Source organism: Heptranchias perlo, chromosome 6, assembly GCF_035084215.1.
Source record: "Heptranchias perlo isolate sHepPer1 chromosome 6, sHepPer1.hap1, whole genome shotgun sequence".
NCBI classification, from domain to species: Eukaryota; Metazoa; Chordata; class Chondrichthyes; order Hexanchiformes; family Hexanchidae; genus Heptranchias; species Heptranchias perlo.
The window spans coordinates 77,379,461-77,404,234 of record NC_090330.1 but is presented as its reverse complement, the minus strand read 5'-3'; the positions used below and the strand labels follow the sequence as shown (position 1 = coordinate 77,404,234).

At 47.1% G+C, this 24,774-nt stretch overlaps 1 protein-coding gene across 2 annotated transcripts in view; it reads right to left on the bottom strand.

Annotated features, from left to right (window-relative positions):
- Nucleotides 1-4,971: 4,971 nt before the first annotated feature.
- The window catches only part of LOC137323067 (uncharacterized), a 112,021-nt gene continuing 92,218 nt past the window's right edge, over nucleotides 4,972-24,774 (bottom strand). For both annotated transcript variants that reach the window (XM_067986467.1, XM_067986468.1), the window contains 2 exons: nucleotides 8,272-8,305; nucleotides 4,972-5,856 (listed from right to left, as the gene is read on the bottom strand). In XM_067986467.1, the coding sequence (XP_067842568.1) occupies nucleotides 5,578-5,856; nucleotides 8,272-8,305 (313 nt within the window). In that variant the 3' untranslated portion in view covers nucleotides 4,972-5,577. The remainder of the gene's footprint in view (nucleotides 5,857-8,271; nucleotides 8,306-24,774) is intronic.

Here is a 24,774-nt window from a genome sequence, read left to right as displayed (position 1 = left end):
ATGCGTAGACTTCGGGATGATTTGGCACAGGTATGTAAAATAGTTAAAGGACTAGGTTGTGTTCCTACTAATTGATTATTTCAATTTGATAGATTGGAGAAGACCAGGAGTCATGCATATAAATTATGGAAGGGTATAGCTAGATTAGATATTGGGCGGTTCTTCTTTTGCCAGAACATAGTAGGCCTTTCAAACCAGTCAATGGCTCGTGTGGTGAGTGCTGACTCTCTGTATACTTTCTAAAGAGAGCCGGACCAGTTCTTGGCTGGGGCGGAGATCATGTCTTATAAAAGATAGGTGAAATATCAGATAATATAAACATGGTCTCCTGCATCAGTTTTGATCATCTAAGGGGGTCAGAGATGAATTTTCCAGATTTGTTCCTGCTTATTGACATAGGGCATTTATTTATTTTTTTGCCTCTCCTAGGAGATTCTATAGCTGCTGGTGGGTAGGGGGTGGGTAGGGGATATCTAATCCTGGTGCTTCAGGCATGATGACTGTGTGGGGTAGATTTGATGGTTTGAGAGATTGTGTAGAATGGGCCAATATTCACTAAAGTTTAGAAGAATGAGAGGTGATCTCATTGAAACGTATAAAATTCTTAAAGTGCTTTGACAGGGTAGATGCTGAAAGGCTGTTTCCCCTGGCTGAAGAGTCTAGAACTAGGAGTCATAGTCTCAAGACACGGGGTCGGCCATTTAGGACCGAGATGAGGAAAATTTCTTCACTCAGAGGGTTGTGAATCTTTGGAATTCTCTGCCCCAGGGGGCTGTGGAAGCTCATTCATTGAGTATATTCAAGACTGAAATCGATAGATTTTTGGACACTAAGAGAATCAATGGATATGGGGATAGGGCGGGAAAGTGGAGTTGAGGTTGAAGATCAGCCATGATCTTATTGAATAGCGGAACAGGCTCCAGGGACTGTATGGCCTACTGCTGCTCCTATTACTTATGTTCTTATCTTCCTGCCCGGCATTTTCGTATGTTCTTATACAGTCAGATAAATAAAAGATAACTTTGTGTAATAAATAAATCTTTGCATGTAACATGGGGAAAGAAAGGGCTTCTATCTTCATCTGGCTGAAATAATCCTTTTGTCCAATAAAGTACTGTAGCGGATTAGGACAACACTGCAACCTGTTCAAATGCTGAATAGGGGGAGGCACAGACACCTAAACCCAGGCCTGCAGTTTGGGAGCAAAAAAAACAGAATACTATTCCTGAGAGACAACGAGGGGAATTAATTGGGAAGGTGGGAGGAATCTGTAACTGTAATAGAATATAAAGAATGGTTGTTATAAGAAGCTCAAATTGCATAAGTAAACAACTGTATACTCAGTGATCCTCTGACTGATCCCAGTGATGGCACTTGTAGGCACCTAGAAACACTTAGTGGTGTAGAAGTTGTAAGTGGAGGATAGTAACAGACTTCAGGAGGACATAGGCAGACTGGTGAAATGGGCAGACACATGGCAGATGAAAATTAACGCAGAGAAGTGTGAAGCGATACATTTTGGTAGGAAGAATAAGGAGAGGCAATATAAACTAAATGGTACAATTTTAAAGGGGGTGCAGAACAGAGGGACCTGGGGGTACACATACACAAATCTTTGAAGGTGGCAGGACAAGTTGAGAAGGCTGTTAAAAAAGCATATGGGATCCTGGGCTTTATTAAAGAGGTAGCCATGATGTGGAGATGCCGGTGATGGACTGGGGTTGACAATTGTAAACAATTTTACAACACCAAGTTATAGTCCAACAATTTTATTTTTAATCCCACAAGCTTTCGGGGGCTTCCCCCTTCCTCAGGCGGTGTGGAGCCTGAGGAAGGGGGAAGCCCCCGAAAGCTTGTGGGATTAAAAATAAAATTGTTGGACTATAACTTGGTGTTGTAAAATTGTTTACAATTATTAAAGAGGCATAGAGTACAAAAGCAAGGAAGTTATGCTAAACCTTTATAAATAACTGGATAGGCTTCAGCTGGAATTCTATGTTCAATTCTGGGGCACTGCATTTTAGGAAGGATGTCAAGGCCTTAGAGAGGGTGCAGAAGAGATTTACTAGAATGGTACCAGGGATGAGGGACTTCAGTTATGTGGAGAGACTGGAGAAGCTGGGGTTGTTCTCCTTAGAACAGAGAAAGTTAAGGGGAGGTTTGATTGAGGTGATCAAAATCATGAACGGTTTTGACAGAGTAAACAAGGAGAAACTGTTTCCATTGGCAGATGGGTCGGTAATCAGAGGATTTAAGGTGATCGGCAAAAGAGCCAGAGGCGACATGAGGAAACATTTCTTTACTCAACGAGTTGTAATGGTCTGTAATGCACTGCCTGAAAGGGTGGTGGAAGCAGATTCAATAGTAACTTTAAAAAGGGAATTGAATAAATACTTGAAAGGAAAAAAAATACAGGGCTATGGGGAAAGAGCAGGGGAATGGGACTTCTCTGTGGCTGCAGGAATGGTTCTAAGAGCTGATACATGCTTGAAATCATTTCCATGCTGAGGCACAACATCCTTACAACTTGCCCTCACTGAGGTCCAAGTAGGGATTTTTAGGGATACTCATATGGGGTCAGGTAGTGTCAAGTCCTGAAAGTCTATCTCCGATAGCCTTGAACCTCTTAGAACATGCTATTGCTGCTCCTCCATTTCCTAAGCATCTAACATTGACTAGATGCAACACCCATGCAGGAGAACTCACTGAAAAACTACTCTGCTCAGCATTAATGCTAAAGCTTTGTGTTAGAAAAACTTGTACCCAGGAGTAATTTTAAGAAAGTGGGCAAAAGCTAACACCATTCAATGGACACCAGATAGTACAATTACTACTCTTTAACACACAATATCATATGCTGTACCTTTCATACACAGGAAAATTAAACCCCAGAGAGTTCACCTCAATAATTGGACTCTCTGCATATTTGGAGATCGATTTTCCATCCTTTTGACTTAGAACAGAAACAAAAATCTAGCAAGTATCATTCTGCAATGCAATTAACACTAGGCTTGAATGACGTTGAAGCATGGAAAATTAATGCTGTGTAGTATTATCATACAAACACTTACCGCATTCATATCATATTCCTCTGTCCACTATTTTAATGGAGTTGCTAATTGTTTTAAACAGCATTTAAAATAGATGACAGAGGAACTTAACAAGAATGCATTAGCAACTATTGCAAAAATATTGCTCAGTGTAATTTTCAGTCTTTAATCTGCAATTTATCTGTTATTTTTAAAAATATTTTTGCCGAGTTTTTATATTTATCAAGTTGAGCGATGTCAACATTGGGGGATGGAATAAAAACACAAAACGTTGGAAACACACAGCCTTTTCGTAGGAGGACAGGCAGATAATATTTTAGTGTAGATTTTTCATCAGAACCGACAAACCCGTTCTGATGACAGGTCACTCCTGAACTGTTAGCTTGTCTTTTCTCTTTACCGATATCTAGTTTAAAGGCCCTTAGTTACCACGATAGGTTTAGAGAGGTAGGGTTTTTTTATTCTAGAAAAGCATAGACTTGTGTGAGATTTTATGAAATCTTTAAAATAATTTCATACAATAATCTTGTATGAAATCTTTAAAATAATGAAAGGATTAGATTCATTTCATATGGTGATAATGTTCAGAAGTTATACTGTGACAGTATAGGACAGACAGTATAGGACAGACAGTCTGGACCAGCTGGTCTTTACCTGTCCTTTTCATATGACATGCTTTGTATCCCCAGAATTTTTTGTTTTTATTTCAGATTTCTGAGATTTGCAGGTTTGTTCCTCTTTTTTTGTACTGGGGGATGGAATAGCTTTCCATGTTTGACACCCTGTGCTAAGATCAGGCAGTCCAAGTGCAGGGCACAATTACGTAGAGAGCAAAGTTCCCCAATCTGCACTAGCAATGTGACAACCCCAATCTAAGAAAAGCACCCCAACTATTGTTGTAACCAAAGGCCCGTATATTTATAATATGTCAAACCAGCAAAACTATATAGAACAGGCTGAGAACTTGCATACAGAGGTTCCACCACATGTAAAGAGTTGGGCAAGGTAGGAGGACATCCAGGTTGGTTCTGGGATTTAGAGTGATGGGGACATAAACCAGGCCAAAAAAATTAGGTAAGGGGACATATCCCTCTAATCACATTCCCCTTCCCCAGTGATTGTGTCCAAGCTCGCCAAGTTGTGATAGATATTTAATTATTTATGATGAATAAAGTATATTACTGCCGAAGGGGTTTGCTTTGTCTATACCGCAGCCTAGACATTTTCCTGCAACCTATGCAGGGCTGGTAGATTCTGTGCTTCGAACTTGAAGTTAAGCTTAAGCATGCTGAGATGAGCTAATCGAATGTGAAACATAGCCGGAACAGTAGATTATTAGTCAAAGGAAATTGTGATCAAACTGTGCAGTGCTCTGGTCAGAACGTATCTTGAGTACTGTGTCTTGTTCTGCTCGTTGAGAAACAAAAGGATCATTCAAGTTCTGGAGGAAATGAAGAGATCCTTATGGCCAAAGATCTGAATTATGAAGAAAGGTTGGAAAATTGGGGTTTTCAGCCCGGAAATGAAGCGTCTGAGAAATGATCTTATAGACATGTATAAAATAATTAAGGGAGTGGAAAAGTAAATCCAGAATACCACTTTAGATTAAATTGCGAGAATAGGACAAGGGGACCGAAGCTCACGCCAGTAAAAGATAACTTTAGGACCGATATCTGGAAGCTCTTCTTCACTCAGAGCGTGATCAACACTTGGAGTGGGTTTGCAGGTGGGTTTTGGAGGCAAAAACCTTAGAATCATTTAAGAAACAGGACTTTCTGAGTGGATGAGCGAAGATGGATTTGTTGACCTTCTTCATCTGTACCTACCTTGTGACCTTTGCTGCAGGGGTATTTTCCACCAAAGCACAGTAGTTTGGTATTGTTATCACGATCATTAAACACCAAGTTCATGCTTTGCAGTATATCGATGATGCATTTTAATACAAAAATGCTAATTGTCTCCCAAAGTATAAAAATAAAGTGGAAACTATCAACAATATCTCGCACATTAAGCTATCAAATATATAATATTGGTTTCATCGCAGAAATATATCTTCAGTTTTGCATTTGATGTAAATCCCGTCTAAGCTACAAGTTTAGCCAAGCTAGAGTGAATTCTCCCAAGGGGCAATTAAGGAATGGCATTTGCTGCTGACAGAGAAAAGTTTACAGACTATCCCAATCTCCCTGCCTGACTTTGGGAGGCTCCATGGAGAAAATAAAACAAAATAAAGTAAAGTCAAAAAAAGTATTCCCCTGGTTTCTTCGGTGCCCCAAGCACAAGCCATTCCAGGCAGATAGGGTCACTGGATAACATTCTCCCAAGCCTCAAAGTAACCATGCCACTCTGAAACTAGCTACTAGGAGTTGTGCAAGAGTGGCTCAGGTTCAGTTTTTATCTAAATTTCCTTCCCTCAGCGTGGGAAAGTGCCTTGCCTTAACTTGGGGCTGACATAGGAACAAAACAAGCTGGGGTATACGCCTTTTATGGCTGAAGAAATGGAATTTACTGCATTATTGACGTTGCTTTAAATTATAGATTCCTGATCATTTGTATCAAGCTTGAGACATTTAACATTCTGTTTAGATTCTTCAGGTGCGTCGCCATCCTGTTTAGAAGCAAGGAATACACAGGTGCGATCAACATCTCCCATAGACTCCTGTGTCGCATTTGTAGGGTCAGTGTTTGTTTGGGAATCCTGTGGTATATTAACACAGCTGGCACCATCTCTAGGATCCTGTTGTGTTTTAATGCAGCGAACACCATCTTTGGTAGTCTGGTATCCATAGTTCTGAATTGAATATTGCTGAAAAATATAAATTATATACTCATTTTAGTCCTTTCAGCAGGTATCTATAACAGTAAGTAGGGCAGCTGTACTCATGAGTAACAACACTAATAAATAAATCTTCCAGCCATGGAGATTTTAGGGTAGATCTTTGTCTTCACCACCTGGGCAGTAATCTGCCTGGGCGGATCGCCCACCCTTTATAGAATCCACCTGATTTTCATTCCATTGATTTTAATGGAATAAAAATCAGGCAGATTCCATAAAGAGCAAGCAATCCAATCTGCCAGGTTACCTCCCTGGTGGCGAAGATGAAAATTTACCCCACTGTTTGAGCAAACTCCCCCATCGGCGTGGACTCGATGGGCAGTCTATTAGTTAAATGGAGAGAGATTGTAGAACTCTGAGGTACAGAGGGATCTGGGTATCCTACTACATGATTCACAAAAAGTTAGTATGCAGGTAGAGCAAGTGATTAGGAAGGCAAATGGAATGTTGTCATTTATTGCAAGGGGAATGGAATATAAAAGTAGAGATGTTTTACTACAGTTGCACAGGGCATTGGTGAGACCACATCTAGAATACTGTGTGCAGTTTTAGTCTCCTTATTTAAGAAAGGACATAATTGCTTTAGAGGCACTTCAGAGAAGGTTCACTCGCCTGATTCCTGGGATGAGGGGGTTATCTTATGAGGAAAGGTTAGACAAGTTGGGCCTGCACACATTGGAGTTTAGAAGAATGAGATGTGATCTTATTGAAACATATAAGATCCTGAGGGGACTAGAAGGGGTAGATGCTGAGAGGATGTTTCCCCTTGTGGGAGAGACTAGAACTAGGGGATACAGTTTAAAAATAAGGGGTCTCCCATTTAAGACGGAGATGAGGAGAATTTTTTTCTCTCAGAGGGTCGTGAGTCTGTGGAACTCCCTTCCCTAGAGAGCGGTGGAGGCAGAGTCATTGAATATTTTTAAGGCTGAGTTAGATAGATTCCTGATTAACAAGGGAGTCAAAGGTTATTGTAGGTAGACAGGAAAGTAGGGTTGAGGTCACAATCAGATCAGCCATAATCTTATCAAATGGCAGAGCAGACTCGAGGGGCCGAATGGCCTACTCCTGCTCTTAATTCGTATGGGCCGAATGGCCTCCTTCCGTGCTGTAACCTTTCTATGATTCTATGATTAAATCATTTTAATTAGTAAATATAGACCAGCAGATACTAGAGCAGAATTTCCTCTTCCAGCACTTGAGCATAAAAGATCATCTAGTCAGAGCGCACAAAGGATATCAGGTGGAGAGAATTGCTAACCCATAATGGAGCCAACCCGATCTTCTATCTATTTAATTGTTATTCCAAAGTTGAGCCCGCAGTGAAGAGGCTGCCTGCTGCAGCTGATATACGTATTTCCCTCTCCTCGCCACTTGTCCTGGCCTAAAAAATACAAATTGACCTGACCCTGGGAAATTTGGCCAAGGTCAACGACACATCCTTGTGGCAGGCGGAGCTTCCATCTCACTGGAGATACGCTCGGATTCAATGTCATGGGGTGTTTGCTTCAGCAACAACTATAGGGTCATTTATCTGTTTGCAATTATATTCCTAATAGATTCAGTACAACTTCACTGACAGGGCCATTGATATCCAATTTGTCTACTAATGTAAAATATTTTAGCTTTAATAGTTCAGAGAGCAACATATTTCTGATGTCTTTAGCAAATGTGAACATAACTGAATCAAACTGTTGCAATAATTAGATTTTCTTTCAATCAATCAGGGTCCAATTTTAATCATAACCACCAATTCCAGACCCCCCCCCCACCCCGCAGCAGAAACCAGGCGAGATGGCAGTTAAAATCATCCAGGTTACTTACCTGCCCTCGGGTTGCCCAGATCCCTCCAATCACAATTTTTACACAGGCTTCTGGAAAGGCGGCTTAGCTGCCCGCCCAAAGTTGACCAGGTTCTTCTTTATATATGCAGATTGGGATTCAATGACGTCATCGGGCCTCCACTGCAATTTTAACTCTGGCCTAAGCGAGGAAGCAGCTTTGGTTTTCTTGCCAGGCTGAACCAGGTCGGAAGAGGATTGGTATGTGAAGAGTCCCTGAAAGCTAAGTCTTTCACTTTTCTTTATGGGACCAAAAGGAGCAGGAGTGCTCTTCCTGACCCTATAAGGAAACCATAGGCCTCCCTTGCCCCAGATTCCCCCCATTCCTTCCCCTGAGATCCTCCCAGAACCCCTTCCCCACACCTACCTGCATGCCAACCATGGGCCGTCCAATTTTCTGCAGGCTGACAGCCACTTCCCACCATTCCAGACAGGAAGTAGACTGAGGGTCTGTTAATGAACTCCGGGAATTAAAATAGCTTAGGCCTGATTTCTGCAACAAAAATAACCATCAAATACCTATGAATAAAGAGTAATGCATTCTCACCTGGGGAATGACAACCAGTTGCTTCCTTCTTTGCCTGAAATGCAATGTTTCAACTCTTTAATATACTTTATCAGCTACATGATTTCAAACTTGTCACAACTTATGACTTATTGTCTTTTTTTTATATCGAATTTTCTTTTTGGTATGAAGTCAAACTTTGATTAAACCTTTATCTCAATGAATAATCTTGACCAGTAAGGTAAATCTGCAGAATTTTCCCAGCTCTCCATTGAACTATTTCCTTTAATACATCACCGCCCCAAATATATGGATTATGTGGATTTGATTAGGGAACAGGACTGGGTATCAATAAATCAGTTTTTAACAATAATAAATCACAAAGGTTATCCGCTGCTCTTACTAGTCATCAACTTCCCTCATCACAGTTTGGATTGCCTGTGTTGCTCTCTCCTGCCGGGTGAGTGTGCAGACAAAAGAGCAGGTCCAGGCAATGTTGCAGCAGAGAATGGCAGGTTCAAGTACAATGCAAATGGGGAAGCACGGGGTGGGAGATAAAAAAAAAGGAATTAGTAGTCCAGGTATGTAAATCATTAAGAGCTAGCTCACAGGTGCAGAAAAGTGATCAAAAAATCAAATGGGATTCTGGGTTTCACCACAAGAGAGTTTAACACCTCACCCAATTTTACTTTCCTTGAAGTCAATGTATGGAAAATATGGCACTATGGCCCACCTCCGATTTCCCGGTTAGTGCTCCCTGTGAGTGACACTCCACACCAGGCGTGTTCGACTGTGGAGTCAGCCTAATCATGCTTAGTTTTGGGCACCCCATCTGGGAATGATATACTGGAAAAAGTCCAGTAGTGATTCACCAGGTTGATACCTGGAATGAAGGGACTGTAATAAGGCACTGGGTAAACTTGGGTTCTATTGGCTGGAGACGGGTGGGTTACAGGCTGATCTGACCAAGGTGTTGAAACTAATGAAAGGAATTGGCGAGGTTCCCCTCCAGTGAGGGAATCCAGAACAAGGGCACATAATCTTAGACCTCAAGCTGAGCTGGTTGAAAGTGAACAAAAGAAGATTTCTTCAGACAAAGGGTTGTGAGAATATGGAGTACACAGTCCCAAAAGGGCAAAAGTGCAAAGTAAGCAGAGATATATAAACGAAAGATAGTTACTGACTTGGGAAGGGTTATGTCGAAAGGGCAGGGAATTGGGATTAAAATGATAGGAGTGCCATTGCTAACAAAATAGCAGAACAGGCTCAAAAGGCGAAATGGCCTTCTTCTGTTCCTATGTGTTTCCCTTCCCTCCCCTCAGCTCCATGGCAGGGCATCTGGGAGATAATTTTCCCCTTTATAAATACCCCTCTATTCTATTTCCAGTGGTGCTCCTCAATATTGCTCCCCAGCCTGAGAGTTTGAGTAGCCTGAGCCGAAAGCTTTCTGGGTTCCTCTGACACTGACTAGTGTGTTTTGAAGCAGGGAGAGCTGGTTTCTATCAGACCAGGCAAAACACTTCTACCCAGTGCAACACTTCATCTACCGACCCTGCGGAGGGCCAGAAATACTCATCCATATGGGGTAAGAAAGTTGGAGGCATTATCTCATCTCAAACTCACTGTGCTTGAGTGAGATGCAGTCACTCCTTGATGGGACGAACATTTTTTTATTTGTTCATGGGATGTGGGCATCGCTGGAAAGGCCAGCATTTATTGCCCATTCCTAATTGCCCTTGAGAAGGTGGTCGTGAGCCCCCTTCTTGAACCGCTGCAGTCCATGTGCTGAAGGTTCTCCCACAGTGCTGTTAGGTAGGGAGTTCCAGGATTTTGACCCAGCAACGATGAAGGAACGGCGATATATTTCCAAGTCGGGATGGTGTGTGACTTGGAGGGGAATGTGCAGGTGGTGTTGTTCCATTGTGCCTGCTGCCCTTCTAGGTGGTAGAGGTCGCGGGTTTGGGAAGTTCTGTCGAAGAAGCCTTGGCAAGTTGATGCATGTCCTTCTTGTAGACGGTACACACTGCAGCCACGTTGCGCTGGTGGTGAAGGGAGTGAATGTTTAGGGTGGTGGATGGGGTGCCAATCAAGCCGGCTGCTTTGTCCTGGATGGTGTCGAGCTTCTTGAGTGTTGTTGGAGCTGCACTCATCCAGGCAAGTGGAGAGTATTCCATCACACTCCTGACTTGTGCCTTGTAAATAGTGGAAAAGCTTTGGGGAGTCAGGAAGTGAGTCACTCGCCGCAGAATACCCAGCCTCTGACCTGCTCTTGTAGCCACAGTATTTATGTGGCTGGTCCAGTTAAGTTTCTGGTCAATGGTGATCCCCGGGATGTTGATGGTGGTGGATTCGGCGATGGTAATGCCGTAGAATGTCAAGGGGAGGTGGTTAGACTCTCACTTGTTGGAGATGGTCATTGCCTGGCACTTGTCTGGCGCAAATGTTACTTGCGACTTATCAGCCCAAGCCTGGATGTTGTCCAGGTCTTGCTGCTTCCGGGCACGGACTGCTTCATTATCTGAGGGGTTGCAAATGGAACTGAACATTGTGCAATCATCAGCAAACATCCCCATTTCGGACATTATGATGGAGGGAAGGTCATTGATGAAGCAGCTGAAGATGGTGGGGCCTAGGATACTGCCTTGAGGAACTCCTGCACCAATGTCCTGGGGCTGAAATGATTGGCCTCCAACAACCACTACCATCTTCCTTTGTGCTAGGTATGATTCCAGTCACTGGAGAGTTTTCCCTCTGATTCCCATTGACTTCAATTTTACTAGTGCTCCTTGGTGCCACACTCGGTCAAATGCTGCCTTAATGTCAAGGGTAGTCACTCTCACCTCACCTCTGGAATTCAGCTCCTTTGTCCATGTTTGGACCAAGGCTGTAATGAGGTCTGGAGCCGAGTGGTCCTGGCGGAACCCAAACTGAGCATCGGTGAGCAGGTTATTGGTGAGTAAGTGTCGCTTGACAGCACTGTTGACAACACCTTCCATCACTTTGCGGATGATTGAGAGTAGACTGATGGGGCAGTAATTGGTCAGATTGGATTTGTCCTGCTTTCTGTGGACAGGACATACCTGGGCAATTTTCCACATTGTCGGGTAGATGCCAGTATTGTAGCTGTACTGGAACAGTTTGGCTAGAGGCACAGCTAGTTCTGGAGCACAAGTCTTCAGCACTACAGCCGGGATGTTGTTGGGACCCATAGCCTTTGGTGTATCCAGTGCACTCAGCCGTTTCTTGATATCACGTGGAGTGAATCGAATTGGCTGAAGACTGCCTTCTGTGATGGTGGGGATATTAGGAGGAGGCCGAGATGGATCATCCACTCGGCACTTCTGTCTGAAGATGGGTGCAAACGTTTTGAAGTTTCAGCTTCAGATTTATTGATAGCTTAGCTGCTGCTCTGATAAAGTTCCCATTTATGTCATTGTGAATTTCAGTTTGATTTATGTTCTCCACATCAGTAGATGGACACTACATTGGTAATGCCTGGCTGATTGCTTCATGTAATTTGCAAAATAGCAAGGCACATGCCAGTGATTTTAGCAGAATATTCAGTGCTCATAAGAATAAAAAGAATGAATACTCGGGCCAATTTTAGGAATGTAATGCTACCCACAGGGAGCCTCGCCCGCCGCCCTATCAGGAAATCAGGCATGCTACCCAGGATTTATCGTCCATTCATGGGCAGCCACCCTTGATTTCCTGATATTTGCGACCAATGGGTGAGGCTCCCAGCAGGTAATGCACATTGGCAAAACTGGCCGTAGAGTTTTTAACACTACCATTCATTTGTTCTTCCTTTCCTGAGAGGACACGAAACCTGCTCCGAGGCCTCTCCTGCTGCCCTTGAGTCATGCTGAGGTTGAGAACATTCCAGAGCATGGGCCTAGCCAGGCATGTGTAGTTTGTACCCTCATGTACACACTTCAACTGGTTAGCTATCTCCCTTCCCTGCTCCGATCTCACAAAAATATCACGACAATTCACACCCACAGCAGCAAGGGAGCAGCGAGAGTGACACGGAGAGAAGGACAGTGTCAGCGCCAGCTGAGGGAAAGAGTTTGGAAGGTGCCAACATGAACTGAGGGAGAGGATGCAAAATGTATCAGAATTAACTGGAGGAAGGAAAGGGTGAAAAGTACTAATATGAAGTGGGCAAAAGAGAGGGCGAAAGGTGCCAACTTGAAGTAATGGTTACAGGGAGGTAGTGTCTCTGTGAGTGAGGATAGAATGTTAGAGGGAGGGAGTGTGGAAGTTTCTCTGTGAATTGAGGAGATGGTGAAAGGGAGGGAGTCGGTGAATTGGGGAGAGAATTAGAGGGAGGGAGTGCCTCTATGAATGGGGGAGATGGTAAACAAGAGGGATTCTGTGAATTGGGGGGAGAGTTAGTGGGAGGGAGTGTCTCTGTGAATGGGGGAGATGGTGAGAGGGAGGGACTGCCTCTGAATTGGGGGAGAGAATGAGAGGGAGGAAGTCTGTCTGTGAATTGAGAGGAGATGGTTGGAGGGAGGGAGCGTCTATATGAATTGGGAGGAGACAATTACAGGAAAGGGTGAAAAGTCTGTGAATTGGGGGAAAGGATTAGAGGGAGTGTGTGTCTCTAAATGGGGGAGATGGTAAGAGAGATGAAGTGTGTTTCTGAATGAGGGAGGATGGTTAGAAGGAAAGAGTGTCTCTGTGATCGGGGAAGGAGGGTTAGAAGGAAGGAGTGTCTCTGTGAACAGGGGAGGATGGTTAGAAGGAAGGAGTGTCTGTGAATGGGGGAGGGTGAGCAGGAAGGAGTGTCTCTGTGAATGGGGGAAGTGGTTAGAAGGAAGGAGTGTCTCTGTGAATGGGGAAGGAGGGTGAGAAGGAGGGAGTGTCTCTGTGGCTGGGGAAGGATGATTAGAAGGAAGGAGTGTCTCTGTGGCTGCGGAAGGCTGGTGAGAAGGAAGGAGTGTCTCTGTGAATGGGGAAGGATGGTGAGAAGGAAGGAGTGTCTCTCTGAATGGGGAAGGATGATTAGAAGGAAGGAGTGTCTCTGTGGATGGGGAAGGCTGGTGAGAAGGAAGGAGTGTCTCTGTGGATGGGGAAGGCTGGAGAGAAGGAAGGAGTGTCTCTGTGAATGGGGAAGGATGGTTGGAAGGAAGGAGTGTCTCTGTGAATGGGGGCAGATGGTTGGAAGGAAGGAGTGTCTCTGTGAATGGGGGCAGATGGTTGGAAGGAAGGAGTGTCTCTGTGAATGGGGAAGGCTGGTGAGAAGGAAGGAGTGTCCATCTGAATGGGGAAGGGTGGTTTGAAGGAAGGAGTGTCATTGTGGATGGGGAAGGCTGGTGAGAAGGAAGGAGTGTCTCTGTGAATGGGGAAGGCTGGTGAGAAGGAAGGAGTGTCATTGTGGATGGGGAAGGCTGGTGAGAAGGAATGAATGTCTCTCTGAATGGGGGAGGATGGTTGGAAGGAAGGAGTGTCTCTGTGAATGGGGAAGGCTGGTGAGAAGGAATGAATGTCTCTCTGAATGGGGGAGGATGGTTGGAAGGAATGAATGTCTCTGTGAATGGGGAAGGATGGTGAGAAGGAAGGAGTGTCTCTGTGAATGGGGGAGGATGGTTGGAAGGAAGGAGTGTCTCTGTGAATGGGGAAGGCTGGTGAGAAGGAATGAATGTCTCTCTGAATGGGGGAGGATGGTTGGAAGGAATGAATGTCTCTGTGAATGGGGAAGGATGGTGAGAAGGAAGGAGTGTCTCTGTGAATGGGGGAGGATGGTTGGAAGGAAGGAGTGTCTCTGTGAATGGGGAAGGCTGGTGAGAAGGAAGGAGTGTCTCTGTGGATGGGGAAGGCTGGTGAGAAGGAAGGAGTGTCTCTGTGGATGGGGAAGGCTGGTGAGAAGGAAGGAGTGTCTCTCTGAATGGGGAAGGATGATTAGAAGGAAGGAGTGTCTCTGTGGATGGGGAAGGCTGGTGAGAAGGAAGGAGTGTCTCTGTGAATGGGGGCAGATGGTTGGAAGGAAGGAATGTCTCTGTGAATGGGGGCAGATGGTTGGAAGGAAGGAGTGTCTCTGTGAATGGGGGCAGATGGTTGGAAGGAAGGAGTGTCCATTTGAATGGGGAAGGGTGGTTTGAAGGAAGGAGTGTCATTGTGGATGGGGAAGGCTGGTGAGAAGGAATGAATGTCTCTCTGAATGGGGGAGGATGGTTGGAAGGAAGGAGTGTCTCTGTGAATGGGGAAGGATGGTGAGAAGGAAGGAGTGTCATTGTGGATGGGGAAGGGTGGTTTGAAGGAAGGAGTGTCTCTGTGAATGGGGATGGATGGTGAGAAGGAAGGAGTGTCTCTGTGAATGGGGAAGGCTGGTGAGAAGGAAGGAGTGTTTCTGTGAATGGGGATGGATGGTGAGAAGGAAGGAGTGTCTCTCTGAATGGGGAAGGATGATTAGAAGGAAGGAGTGTCTCTGTGGATGGGGAAGGCTGGTGAGAAGGAAGGAGTGTCTCTGTGAATGTGGGTGGATGGGGAGAATGAAAGAGTGTCTCTGTGAATGGGGAAGGGTGGTGAGAAGGAAGGAGTGTCTCTCTGAATGGGGAAGGATGATTAGAAGGAAGGAGTGTCTCTGTGGATGGGGAAGGCTGGTGAGAAGGAAGGAGTGTCTCTGTGAATGGGGAAGGATGGTTGGAAGGAAGGAGTTTCTCTGTGAATGGGGAAGGCTGGTGAGAAGGAATGAATGTCTCTCTGAATGGGGGAGGATTGTTGGAAGGAAGGAGTGTCTCTGTGAATGGGGGCAGATGGTTGGAAGGAAGGGGTGTCTCTGTGAATGGGGAAGGCTGGTGAGAAGGAAGGAGTGTCTCTGTGAATGGGGGAGGATGGTTGGAAGGAAGGAGTGTCTCTGTGAATGGGGAAGGCTGGTGAGAAGGAAGGAGTGTCTCTGTGGATGGGGAAGGCTGGAGAGAAGGAAGGAGTGTCTCTGTGAATGGGGAAGGATGGTTGGAAGGAAGGAGTTTCTCTGTGAATGGGGAAGGCTGGTGAGAAGGAATGAATGTCTCTCTGAATGGGGGAGGATGGTTGGAAGGAAGGAGTGTCTCTGTGAATGGGGGCAGATGGTTGGAAGGAAGGAATGTCTCTGTGAATGGGGGCAGATGGTTGGAAGGAAGGAGTGTCTCTGTGAATGGGGAAGGCTGGTGAGAAGGAAGGAGTGTCCATTTGAATGGGGAAGGGTGGTTTGAAGGAAGGAGTGTCATTGTGGATGGGGAAGGGTGGTGAGAAGGAAGGAGTGTCTCTGTGAATGGGGAAGGATGGTGAGAAGGAAGGAGTGTCTCTGTGAATGGGGAAGGATGGTGAGAAGGAAGGAGTGTCTCTGTGAATGGGGAAGGATGGTGAGAAGGAAGGAGTGTCATTGTGGATGGGGAAGGCTGGTGAGAAGGAAGGAGTGTCATTGTGGATGGGGAAGGGTGGTTTGAAGGAAGGAGTGTCTCTGTGAATGGGGGAGGATGGTTGGAAGGAAGGAGTGTCTCTGTGAATGGGGAAGGCTGGTGAGAAGGAAGGAGTGTCCATCTGAATGGGGAAGGGTGGTTTGAAGGAAGGAGTGTCATTGTGGATGGGGAAGGCTGGTGAGAAGGAAGGAGTGTCTCTGTGAATGGGGAAGGATGGTGAGAAGGAAGGAGTGTCATTGTGGATGGGGAAGGGTGGTTTGAAGGAAGGAGTGTCTCTGTGAATGGGGATGGATGGTGAGAAGGAAGGAGTGTCTCTGTGAATGGGGAAGGCTGGTGAGAAGGAAGGAATGTCTCTCCGAATGGGGGAGGCTGGTTTGAAGGAAGGAGTGTCTCTGTGAATGTGGGTGGATGGGGAGAATGAAAGTGTGTCTCTGTGAATGGGGAAGGGTGGTGAGAAGGAAGGAGTGTCTCTCTGAATGGGGAAGGATGATTAGAAGGAAGGAGTGTCTCTGTGGATGGGGAAGGCTGGTGAGAAGGAAGGAGTGTCTCTGTGGATGGGGAAGGCTGGAGAGAAAGAAGGAGTGTCTCTGTGAATGGGGAAGGATGGTTGGAAGGAAGGAGTTTCTCTGTGAATGGGGAAGGCTGGTGAGAAGGAATGAATGTCTCTCTGAATGGGGGAGGATGGTTGGAAGGAAGGAGTGTCTCTGTGAATGGGGGCAGATGGTTGGAAGGAAGGAGTGTCTCTGTGAATGGGGAAGGATGGTGAGAAGGAAGGAGTGTCTCTGTGAATGGGGATGGATGGTGAGAAGGAAGGAGTGTCTCTGTGAATGGGGAAGGATGATGAGAAGGAAGGAGTGTCATTGTGGATGGGGAAGGGTGGTTTGAAGGAAGGAGTGTCTCTGTGAATGGGGATGGATGGTGAGAAGGAAGGAATGTCTCTGTGAATGGGGAGGCTGGTTTGAAGGAAGGAGTGTCTCTGTGAATGTGGGTGGATGGGGAGAATGAAAGAGTGTCTCTGTGAATGGGGAAGGGTGGTGAGAAGGAAGGAGTGTCTCTGTGAATGGGGGAGGCTGGTTTGCAGGAAGGAGTGTCATTGTGGATGGGGAAAGCTGGTGAGAAGGAAGGAGTGTCTCAGTGAATGGGGAAGGATGGTGAGAAGGAAGGTGTGTCTCTGTGAATGGGGAAGGATGGTGAGAAGGAAGGAGTGTCTCTGTGAATGGGGAAGGCTGGTGAGAAGGAAGGAGTGTCATTTTGGATGGGGAAGGGTGGTTAGAAGGAAGGAGTGTCATTGTGGATGGGGATGGATGGTGAGAAGGAAGGAATGTCTCTTTGAATGGGGGAGGCTGGTTTGAAGGAAGGAGTGTCTCTGTGAATGTGGGTGGATGGGGAGAATGAAAGAGTGTCTCTGTGAATGGGGAAGGGTGGTGAGAAGGAAGGAGTGTCTCTGTGAATGGGCAAAGATGGTTAGAAGGAAGGATGTCTCTCTGAATGGGGAAGGCTGTTGAGAAGGAAGGAGTGTCTCTCTGAATGGGGAAGGAAGATGAGAAGGAGGGAGTGTCTCTGTGAATGGGGGTGGATGGTTGGAAGGAACGAGTGTCTCTGTGAATGGGGGCAGATGGTTGGAAGGAAGGAGTGTCTGTGTGAATGGGGAAGGCTGGTGAGAAGGAAGGAGTGTCTCTGTGAATGGGGGAGGGTGCTTAAAAGGATGGAGTGTCTCTGTGAATGGGGAAGCCGGGTCAGAAGGAAGGAATGTCTCTGAATGGGGAAGGCTGGTGAAAAGGAAGGAGGGTCTCTGTGAATGGGGGAGGATGGTGAGAAGGAGGGTGTGTCTCTGTGAATGGGGGAGGCTGGTTCGAAGGAAGGAGTGTCAATGAGGATGGGGGAGTATGGTGAGAACGAAGGAGTGTCTCTGTGAATGGGGAAAGATGGTTGGTAGGAAGGAGTGTCTCTGAATGGGGAAGGCGGGTTAGAAGGAAGGAATGTCTCTATGAATGGGGAAGGCTGGTGAGAAGGAAGGAGTGTCTCTGTGAATGGGGAAGGCGGGTTAGAAGGAAGGAATGTCTCTATGAATGGGGAAGGCTGGTGAGAAGGAAGGAGTGTCAATCTGAATGGGGAAGGATGGTGAGAAGGAAGGAGTTTCTCTGTGAATGGGGAAGGATGATGAGAAGGAGGGAATGTCTATTTGAATGTGGAAGGATGGTGAGAAGGAAGGAGTGTCTCTGTGAATGCGGAAGGATGGTTGGAATGAAGGAGTGTCTCCGAATGGGGAAGGATGGTGAGAAGGAAGGAGTGTCTCTGTGAATGGGGGAGGATGGTTGGAAGGAAGGAGTGTCTCTGTGAATGGGGAAGGCGGGTTAGAAAGAAGGAGTGTCTCCGAATGGGGAAGGATGGTGAGAAGGAAGGAGTGTCTCTGTGAATGGGGAAGGCGGGTTAGAAGGAAGGAGTGTCTCTGTGAATGGGGAAGGATGGTTGGAAGGAAGGAGTGTCTCTGTGAATGGGGAAGGCGGGTTAGAAGGAAGGAATGACTCTGAATGGGGAAGGCTGGTGAGAAGGAAGGAGTGTCACTGTGAATGGGGGAGGATGGTGAGAAGGAAGGAGTGTCTATCTGAATGGGGAAGGATGGGGAGAATGAAGGAGTGTCTCTGTGAATGAGGGAGGATGGTTGGAAGGAAGGAGTGTATCTGAATGGGAAGTATGGTGAGAAGGAAGGAGTGGTCTCTGTGAATGGGGAAGGCAGGTTCGAAGGAAGGAATGTCTCTGTGAATGGGGGAGGGTGGTTAGATGGAAGGAGTGTCTCGGTGAATGGGGGAGGATGGTGAGAAGGAAGTAGTGTCTCTGTGAATGGCGAAGGATGGTGAGTAGGAAGGAGTGTCTCTATGAATGGGGGACGTTGGTTAGAAGGAAGGAGTGTTTTTGTGAATGGGGGAGGATGATTAGAAGGAAGGAATGTCTCTGATTGAGGGAGGGTGGTTACAAGGAAGGAGTGTCTCTGAATGGGAAAGGATGATGAGAAGGAAGGATTGTCTCTGTGAAAGGGGGCGGATGGTTGGAAGGAAGGAGTGTCTCTGTGAATGGGGAAGGATGGTTAGAAGGAAGGAGTGTCTCTGTGAATGGGGTTCATGGTTGGAAGGAAGGAGTGTCTCTGTGAATGGGGAAGGATGGTTTGAATGAAGGAGTGTCTCTGTGAATGGGGAAGGATGGTGAGATGGAGGGAGCGTCTCTCTGAATGGGGGAGGCTGGTTCGAAGGAAGGAGTGTCAATGAGGATGGGGGAGGATGGTTAGAAGGAAGGAGGGTCTCTCTGAATGGGGGAAGATGGTTGGAAGGAGTATCTCTGTGAATGGGGAAGGATGGTTAGAAGGAAGGAGGGTCTCTCTGAATGGGGGAAGATGGTTGGAAGGAGTGTCTCTGTGAATGGGGAAGGATGGTTGGACGGAAGGAGTGTCTCTGAATGGGGAAGGATGATTGGAATAAAGGAGTGTCTCTGTGAATGGGGGAGGATGGTTGGAATGAAGGAGTGTCTCTGTGAATGGGTGAGGATGGTTGGAAGGAAGGAGCGTCTCTGTTCATGGGGAAGGCTGGTGAGAAGGAAGGAGTGTCTCTGTGAATGGGGAAGGCGGGTTAGAAGGAAGGATTGACTCTGAATGGGGAAGGCTGCTGAGAAGGAAGGATTGTCTCTGTGAATGGGGAAGGATGGTTGGAAGGAAGGAGCGTCTCTGTTCATGGGGAAGGCTGGTGAGAAGGAAGGAGTGTCTCTGTGATTAGGGGAGGATGGTTGGAAGGAAGGAGTCTCTCTGTGAATGGGGAAGGCTGGTGAGAAGGAAGGAGTGTCTCTGTGAATGGGGAAGGATGGTGAGAAGGAAGGAGTGTCTCTGTGAATGGGGAAGGATGGTGAGAAGGAAGGAGTGTCTCTGTGAATGGGGAAGGCGGGTTAGAAGGAAGGAGTCTCTCTGTGAATGGGGTTCATGGTTGGAAGGAAGGAGTGTCTCTGTGAATGGGGGAGGATGGTTGGAAGGAAGGAGTGTCTCTGTGAATGGGAGAGGATGATGAGAAGGAAGGAGTGTCTATCTGAATAGGGAATGATGGGGAGAAGGAAGGATTGTCTCGGTGAATGGGGGGGGAGGTGAGAAGGTAGTAGTGTCTCTGTGAATAGGGAAGGATGGTGAGAAGGAAGGAGTGTTTTTGTGAATGGGGGTGGATGATTAGAAGGAAGGAGTGTCTCTGATTGAGGGAGGGTGGTTACAAGGAAGGAGTGTCTCTGTGAATGGGAAAGGATGATGAGAAGGAAGGATTGTCTCTGTGAATGGGAAAGGATGATGAGAAGGAAGGATTGTCTCTGTGAAAGGGGGCGGATGGTTGGAAGGACGGAGCGTCTCTGTTAATGGGGAAGGCTGGTGAGAAGGAAGGAGTGTCTCTGTGATTAGGGGAGGATGGTTGGAAGGAAGGAGCCTCTCTGTGAATGGGGAAGGCTGGTGAGAAGGAAGGAGTGTCTCTCTGAATGTGGAAGGCTGGTGAGAAGGAAGGAGTGTCTGTCTGAATGTGGAAGGCTGGAGAGAAGGAAGGAGTGTCTCTTTGAATGGGGAAGGCTGGTGAGTAGGAGGGAATGTCTATTTGAATGTGGAAGGATGGTGAGAAGGAAGGAGTGTCTCTGTGATTGGGGAACGATGGTGAGAAGGAAGGAGTGTCTCTGTGAATGGGGGAGGATGGTGAGAAGGAAGGAGTGTCTCTGTGAATGGGGTTCATGGTTGGAAGGAAGGAGTGTCTCTGTGAATGGGGAAGGATGGTGAGAAGGAAGGAGTGTCTCTGTGAATGGGGAAGGATGGTGAGAAGGAAGGATTGTCTCCGTGAAAGGGGGCGGATGGTTGGAAGTAAGGAGTGTCTCTGTTAATGGGGAAGGCTGGTGAGAAGGAAGGAGTGTCTCTGTGATTAGGGGAGGATGGTTGGAAGGAAGGAGTGTCTCTGTTAATGGGGAAGGCTGGTGAGAAGGAAGGAGTGTCCCTGTGATTAGGGGAGGATGGTTGGAAGGAAGGAGTCTCTCTGAATGGGAAGTATGGTGAGAAGGAAGGAGTGTCACTGTGAATGGGGGAGGATGGTTGGAAGGAAGGAGTGTCTCTGAATGGGAAGTATGGTGAGAAGGAAGGAGTGTCTCTGTGAATGGGGAAGGCAGGTTCGAAGGAAGTAATGTCTCTGTGAATGGGGGAGGGTGGTTAGATGGAAGGAGTGTCTCGGTGAATGGGGGAGGATGGTGAGAAGGAAGTAGTGTCTCTGTGAATGGGGAAGGATGGTGAGTAGGAAGGAGTGTCTCTGTGAATGGGGGACGTTGGTGAGAAGGAAGGAGTGTTTTTGTGAATGGGGGAGGATGATTAGAAGGAAGGAGTGTCTCTGATTGAGGGAGGGTGGTTACAAGGAAGGAGTGTCTCTGAATGGGAAAGGATGATGAGAAGGAAGGATTGTCTCTGTGAAAGGGGGCGGATGGTTGGAAGGAAGGAGCGTCTCTGTTAATGGGGAAGGCTGGTGAGAAGGAAGGAGTGTCTCTGTGATTAGGGGAGGATGGTTGGAAGGAAGGAGTCTCTCTGTGAATGTGGAAGGCTGCTGAGAAGGAAGGAGTGTCTCTGTGATTGGGGAACGATAGTGAGAAGGAAGGAGTGTCTCTGTGAATGGGGAAGGATGGTGAGAAGGAAGGAGTGTCTCTGTGAATGGGGAAGGATGGTGAGAAGGAAGGAGTCTCTCTGTGAATGGGGGAGGATAGTTGGAAGAAAGGAGTGTCTCTGTGAATGGGGGAGGATGATGAGAAGGAAGGAGTGTCTCTTTGAATGGGGAAGGCAGGTTAGAAGGAAGGAGTGTCTCTGTGAATGGGGAAGGATGGTGAGAAGGAAGGAGTGTCTCGGTGAATGGGGGGGGATGGTGAGAAGGAAGGAGTGTCTCTATGAATGGGGGACGTTGGTTAGAAGGAAGGAATGTTTTTGTGAATGGGGGAGGATGATTAGAAGGAAGGAGTGTCTCTGATTGAGGGAGGGTGGTTACAAGGAAGGAGTGTCTCTGTAAATGGGAAAGGATGATGAGAAGGAAGGATTGTCTCCGTGAAAGGGGGCGGATGGTTGGAAGGAAGGAGCGTCTCTGTTAATGGGGAAGGCTGGTGAGAAGGAAGGAGTGTCTCTGTGATTCGGGGAGGATGGTTGGAAGGAAGGAGTCTCCCTGTGAATGGGGAAGGCTGGTGAGAAGGAAGGAGTGTCTCTGTGATTGGGGAAGGGTGGTGAGAAGGAAGGAGTGTCTCTGTGATTGGGGAAGGGTGGTGAGAAGGAAGGATTGTCTCCGTGAAAGGGGGCGGATGGTTGGAAGGAAGGAGTGTCTCATTGAATGTGAAAGGCTGGTGAGTAGGAGGGAGTGTCTATTTGAATGTGGAAGGATGGTGAGAAGGAAGGAGTGTCTCTGTGGTTGGGGAACGATGGTGAGAAGGAAGGATTGTCTCCGTGAAAGGGGGCGGATGGTTGGAAGGAAGGAGTGTCTCTGTTAATGGGGAAGGCTGGTGAGAAGGAAGGAGTGTCTCTGTGATTAGGGGAGGATGGTTGGAAGGAAGGAGTGTCTCTGAATGGGAAGTATGGTAAGAAGGAAGGAGTGTCACTGTGAATGGGGGAGGATGGTTGGAAGGAAGTAATGTCTCTGTGAATGGGGGAGGGTGGTTAGATGGAAGGAGTGTCTCGGTGAATGGGGGAGGATGGTGAGAAGGAAGTAGTGTCTCTGTGAATGGGGAAGGATGGTGAGTAGGAAGGAGTGTCTCTGTGAATGGGGGACGTTGGTGAGAAGGAAGGAGTGTTTTTGTGAATGGGGGAGGATGATTAGAAGGAAGGAATGTCTCTGATTGAGGGAGGGTGGTTACAAGGAAGGAGTGTCTCTGAATGGGAAAGGATGATGAGAAGGAAGGATTGTCTCTGTGAAAGGGGGCGGATGGTTGGAAGGAAGGAGTCTCTCTGTGAATGGGGAAGGATGGTGAGAAGGAAGGAGTTTCTCTGTGAATGTGGAAGGCTGGTGAGAAGGAAGGAGTGTCTCTGTGATTAGGGGAGGATGGTTGGAAGGAAGGAGTCTCTCTGTGAATGGGGAAGGATGGTGAGAAGGAAGGAGTTTCTCTGTGATTGGGGAAGCATGGTTGGAAGGAAGGAGTGTCTCTCTGAATGGGAAAGGAATGTTTGAAGGAAGGAGTGTCTCTCTGAATGGGGAAGGCTGGTGAGAAGGAAGGAGTGTCTCTGTGAATGGGGAAGGATGGTGAGAAGGAAGGAGTGTCTCTCTGAATGGGGAAGGATGGTTTGAAGGAAGGAGTGTCTCTCTGAATGGGGAAGGATGGTGAGAAGGAAGGAGTGTATCTCTGAATGGGGAAGGATGGGGAGAAGGAAGGAGTGTCTGTGAATGGAGGAGGATGGCTCGAAGGAAGGAATGTCTCTGGGGGAGAATGTGCAGAAGGAAGGAGTGTCTAGGTGAATGGGGGCAAATGGTGAGAATGAAGAAATATCTCTGTGAATGGAGGAGGATGTTTCGAAGGAATTAATGTCTCTGGGGGAGAATGTGCAGAAGGAAGGAGTGTTTGTGAATGCGGAAGGCTGGTGAGAAGGAATGAGTGTCTCTGTGAATGGGGAAGACTGGTTGGAAGGAAGGAGTGTCTCTGTGAATGGGCAAAGATGGTTAGAAGGAGGGAGTGTCTCTGTGAATGGGGGAGGATGGGGAGAATGAAGGAGTGTCTCTCTGAATGGGGAAGGCTGGTGAGATGGAAGGAGTGTCTCTCTGAATGGGGAAGGCTGGTGAGAAGGAAGGAGTGTATCTCAGAATGGGGAAGGATGGTGAGAAGGAAGGAGTGTCTCTGGAAATGGGGAAGGTTGGTGAGAAGGAAGGAGTGTCTCTGTGAATGGGGGCGGATGGTTGGAAGGAAGGAGTGTCTCTCTGAATGGGATTTGGTGGTTAGAAGGATGGAGAGTCTCTGTGAATGGGGGAGGATGGTGAGAATGAAGGAGTGTCTCTGTGAATGGGGAAGGATGATTAGAAGGAAGGAGTGTCGCTCTGAATGGGGAAGGCTGGTGAGAAGGAAGGAGTGTCTCTCTGAATGGGGAAGGATGGTGAGAAGGAAGGAGTGTATCTCTGAATGGGGAAGGATGGTGAGAAGGAAGGAGTGTATCTCTGAATGGGGAAGGATGGTGAGAAGGAAGGAGTCTCTCTGTGAATGGGGAAGGATGGTGAGAAGGAAGGAGGGTATCTCTGAATGGGGAAGGATGGTGAGAAGGAAGGAGTTTCTCACTGAATGGGGGAGGGTGGTTAGAAGGAAGGAGTGTCTCTGTGAATGGGGAAGGATGGTGAGAAGGAAGGAGTGTCTCTGTGAATGGGGGCGGATGGTTGGAAGGAAGGAGTGTCTCTGTGAATGGGGAAGGCTGGTGAGAAGGAAGGAGTGTCTCTGTGAATGGGGGAGGGTGGTTAGAAGGAAGGAGTTTCTCTGTGAATGGGGAAGGATAGTTGGAAGGAAGGAGTTTCTCTGTGAATGGGGGTGGATGGTTGGAAGGAAGGAGTGTCTCTGGGAATGGGGGACGATGTTTGGAAGGAAGGAGTGTCTCTGTGAATGGAGGAGGATGATCAGAAGGAAGAAGTGTCACTGTGAATTGGGAAGGATGGTGAGAAGGAAGGAATGTCTCTGTGAATGGGCAAAAATGGTTAGACGGAGGGTGTGTCTCTGTGAATGGGGAAGGATTGTTAGAAGGAGGGAGTGTCTCTGTGAATTGGGATGGATGGTGAGAAGGAAGGAGTGTCTCTCTGAATGGGGAAGGCTGGGGAGTAGGAAGGAGTGTCTTTCTGAATGGGGAAGGATGGTGAGAAGGAAGGAGTGTCTCTGAATGGGTGAGGATGTTTGGAAGGATGGAGTGTCTCTGTGAATGGGGGAGGATGGTGAGAAGGAAGGAGTGTCTCTGTGAATGGGGGCTGATGGTGAGAATGAAGGAATATCTCTGTGAATGGAGGAGGATGGTTTGAAGGAAGGAATGTCTCTGTTAATTGGAGAGGATGATTAGAAGGAGGGAGTGTCTCTGTGAATGGGGAAGGATGGTGAGAAGGAAGGAATGTCTCTGTGAATGGGGAAGGATGGTGAGAAGGAAGGAGTGTCTCTGTGA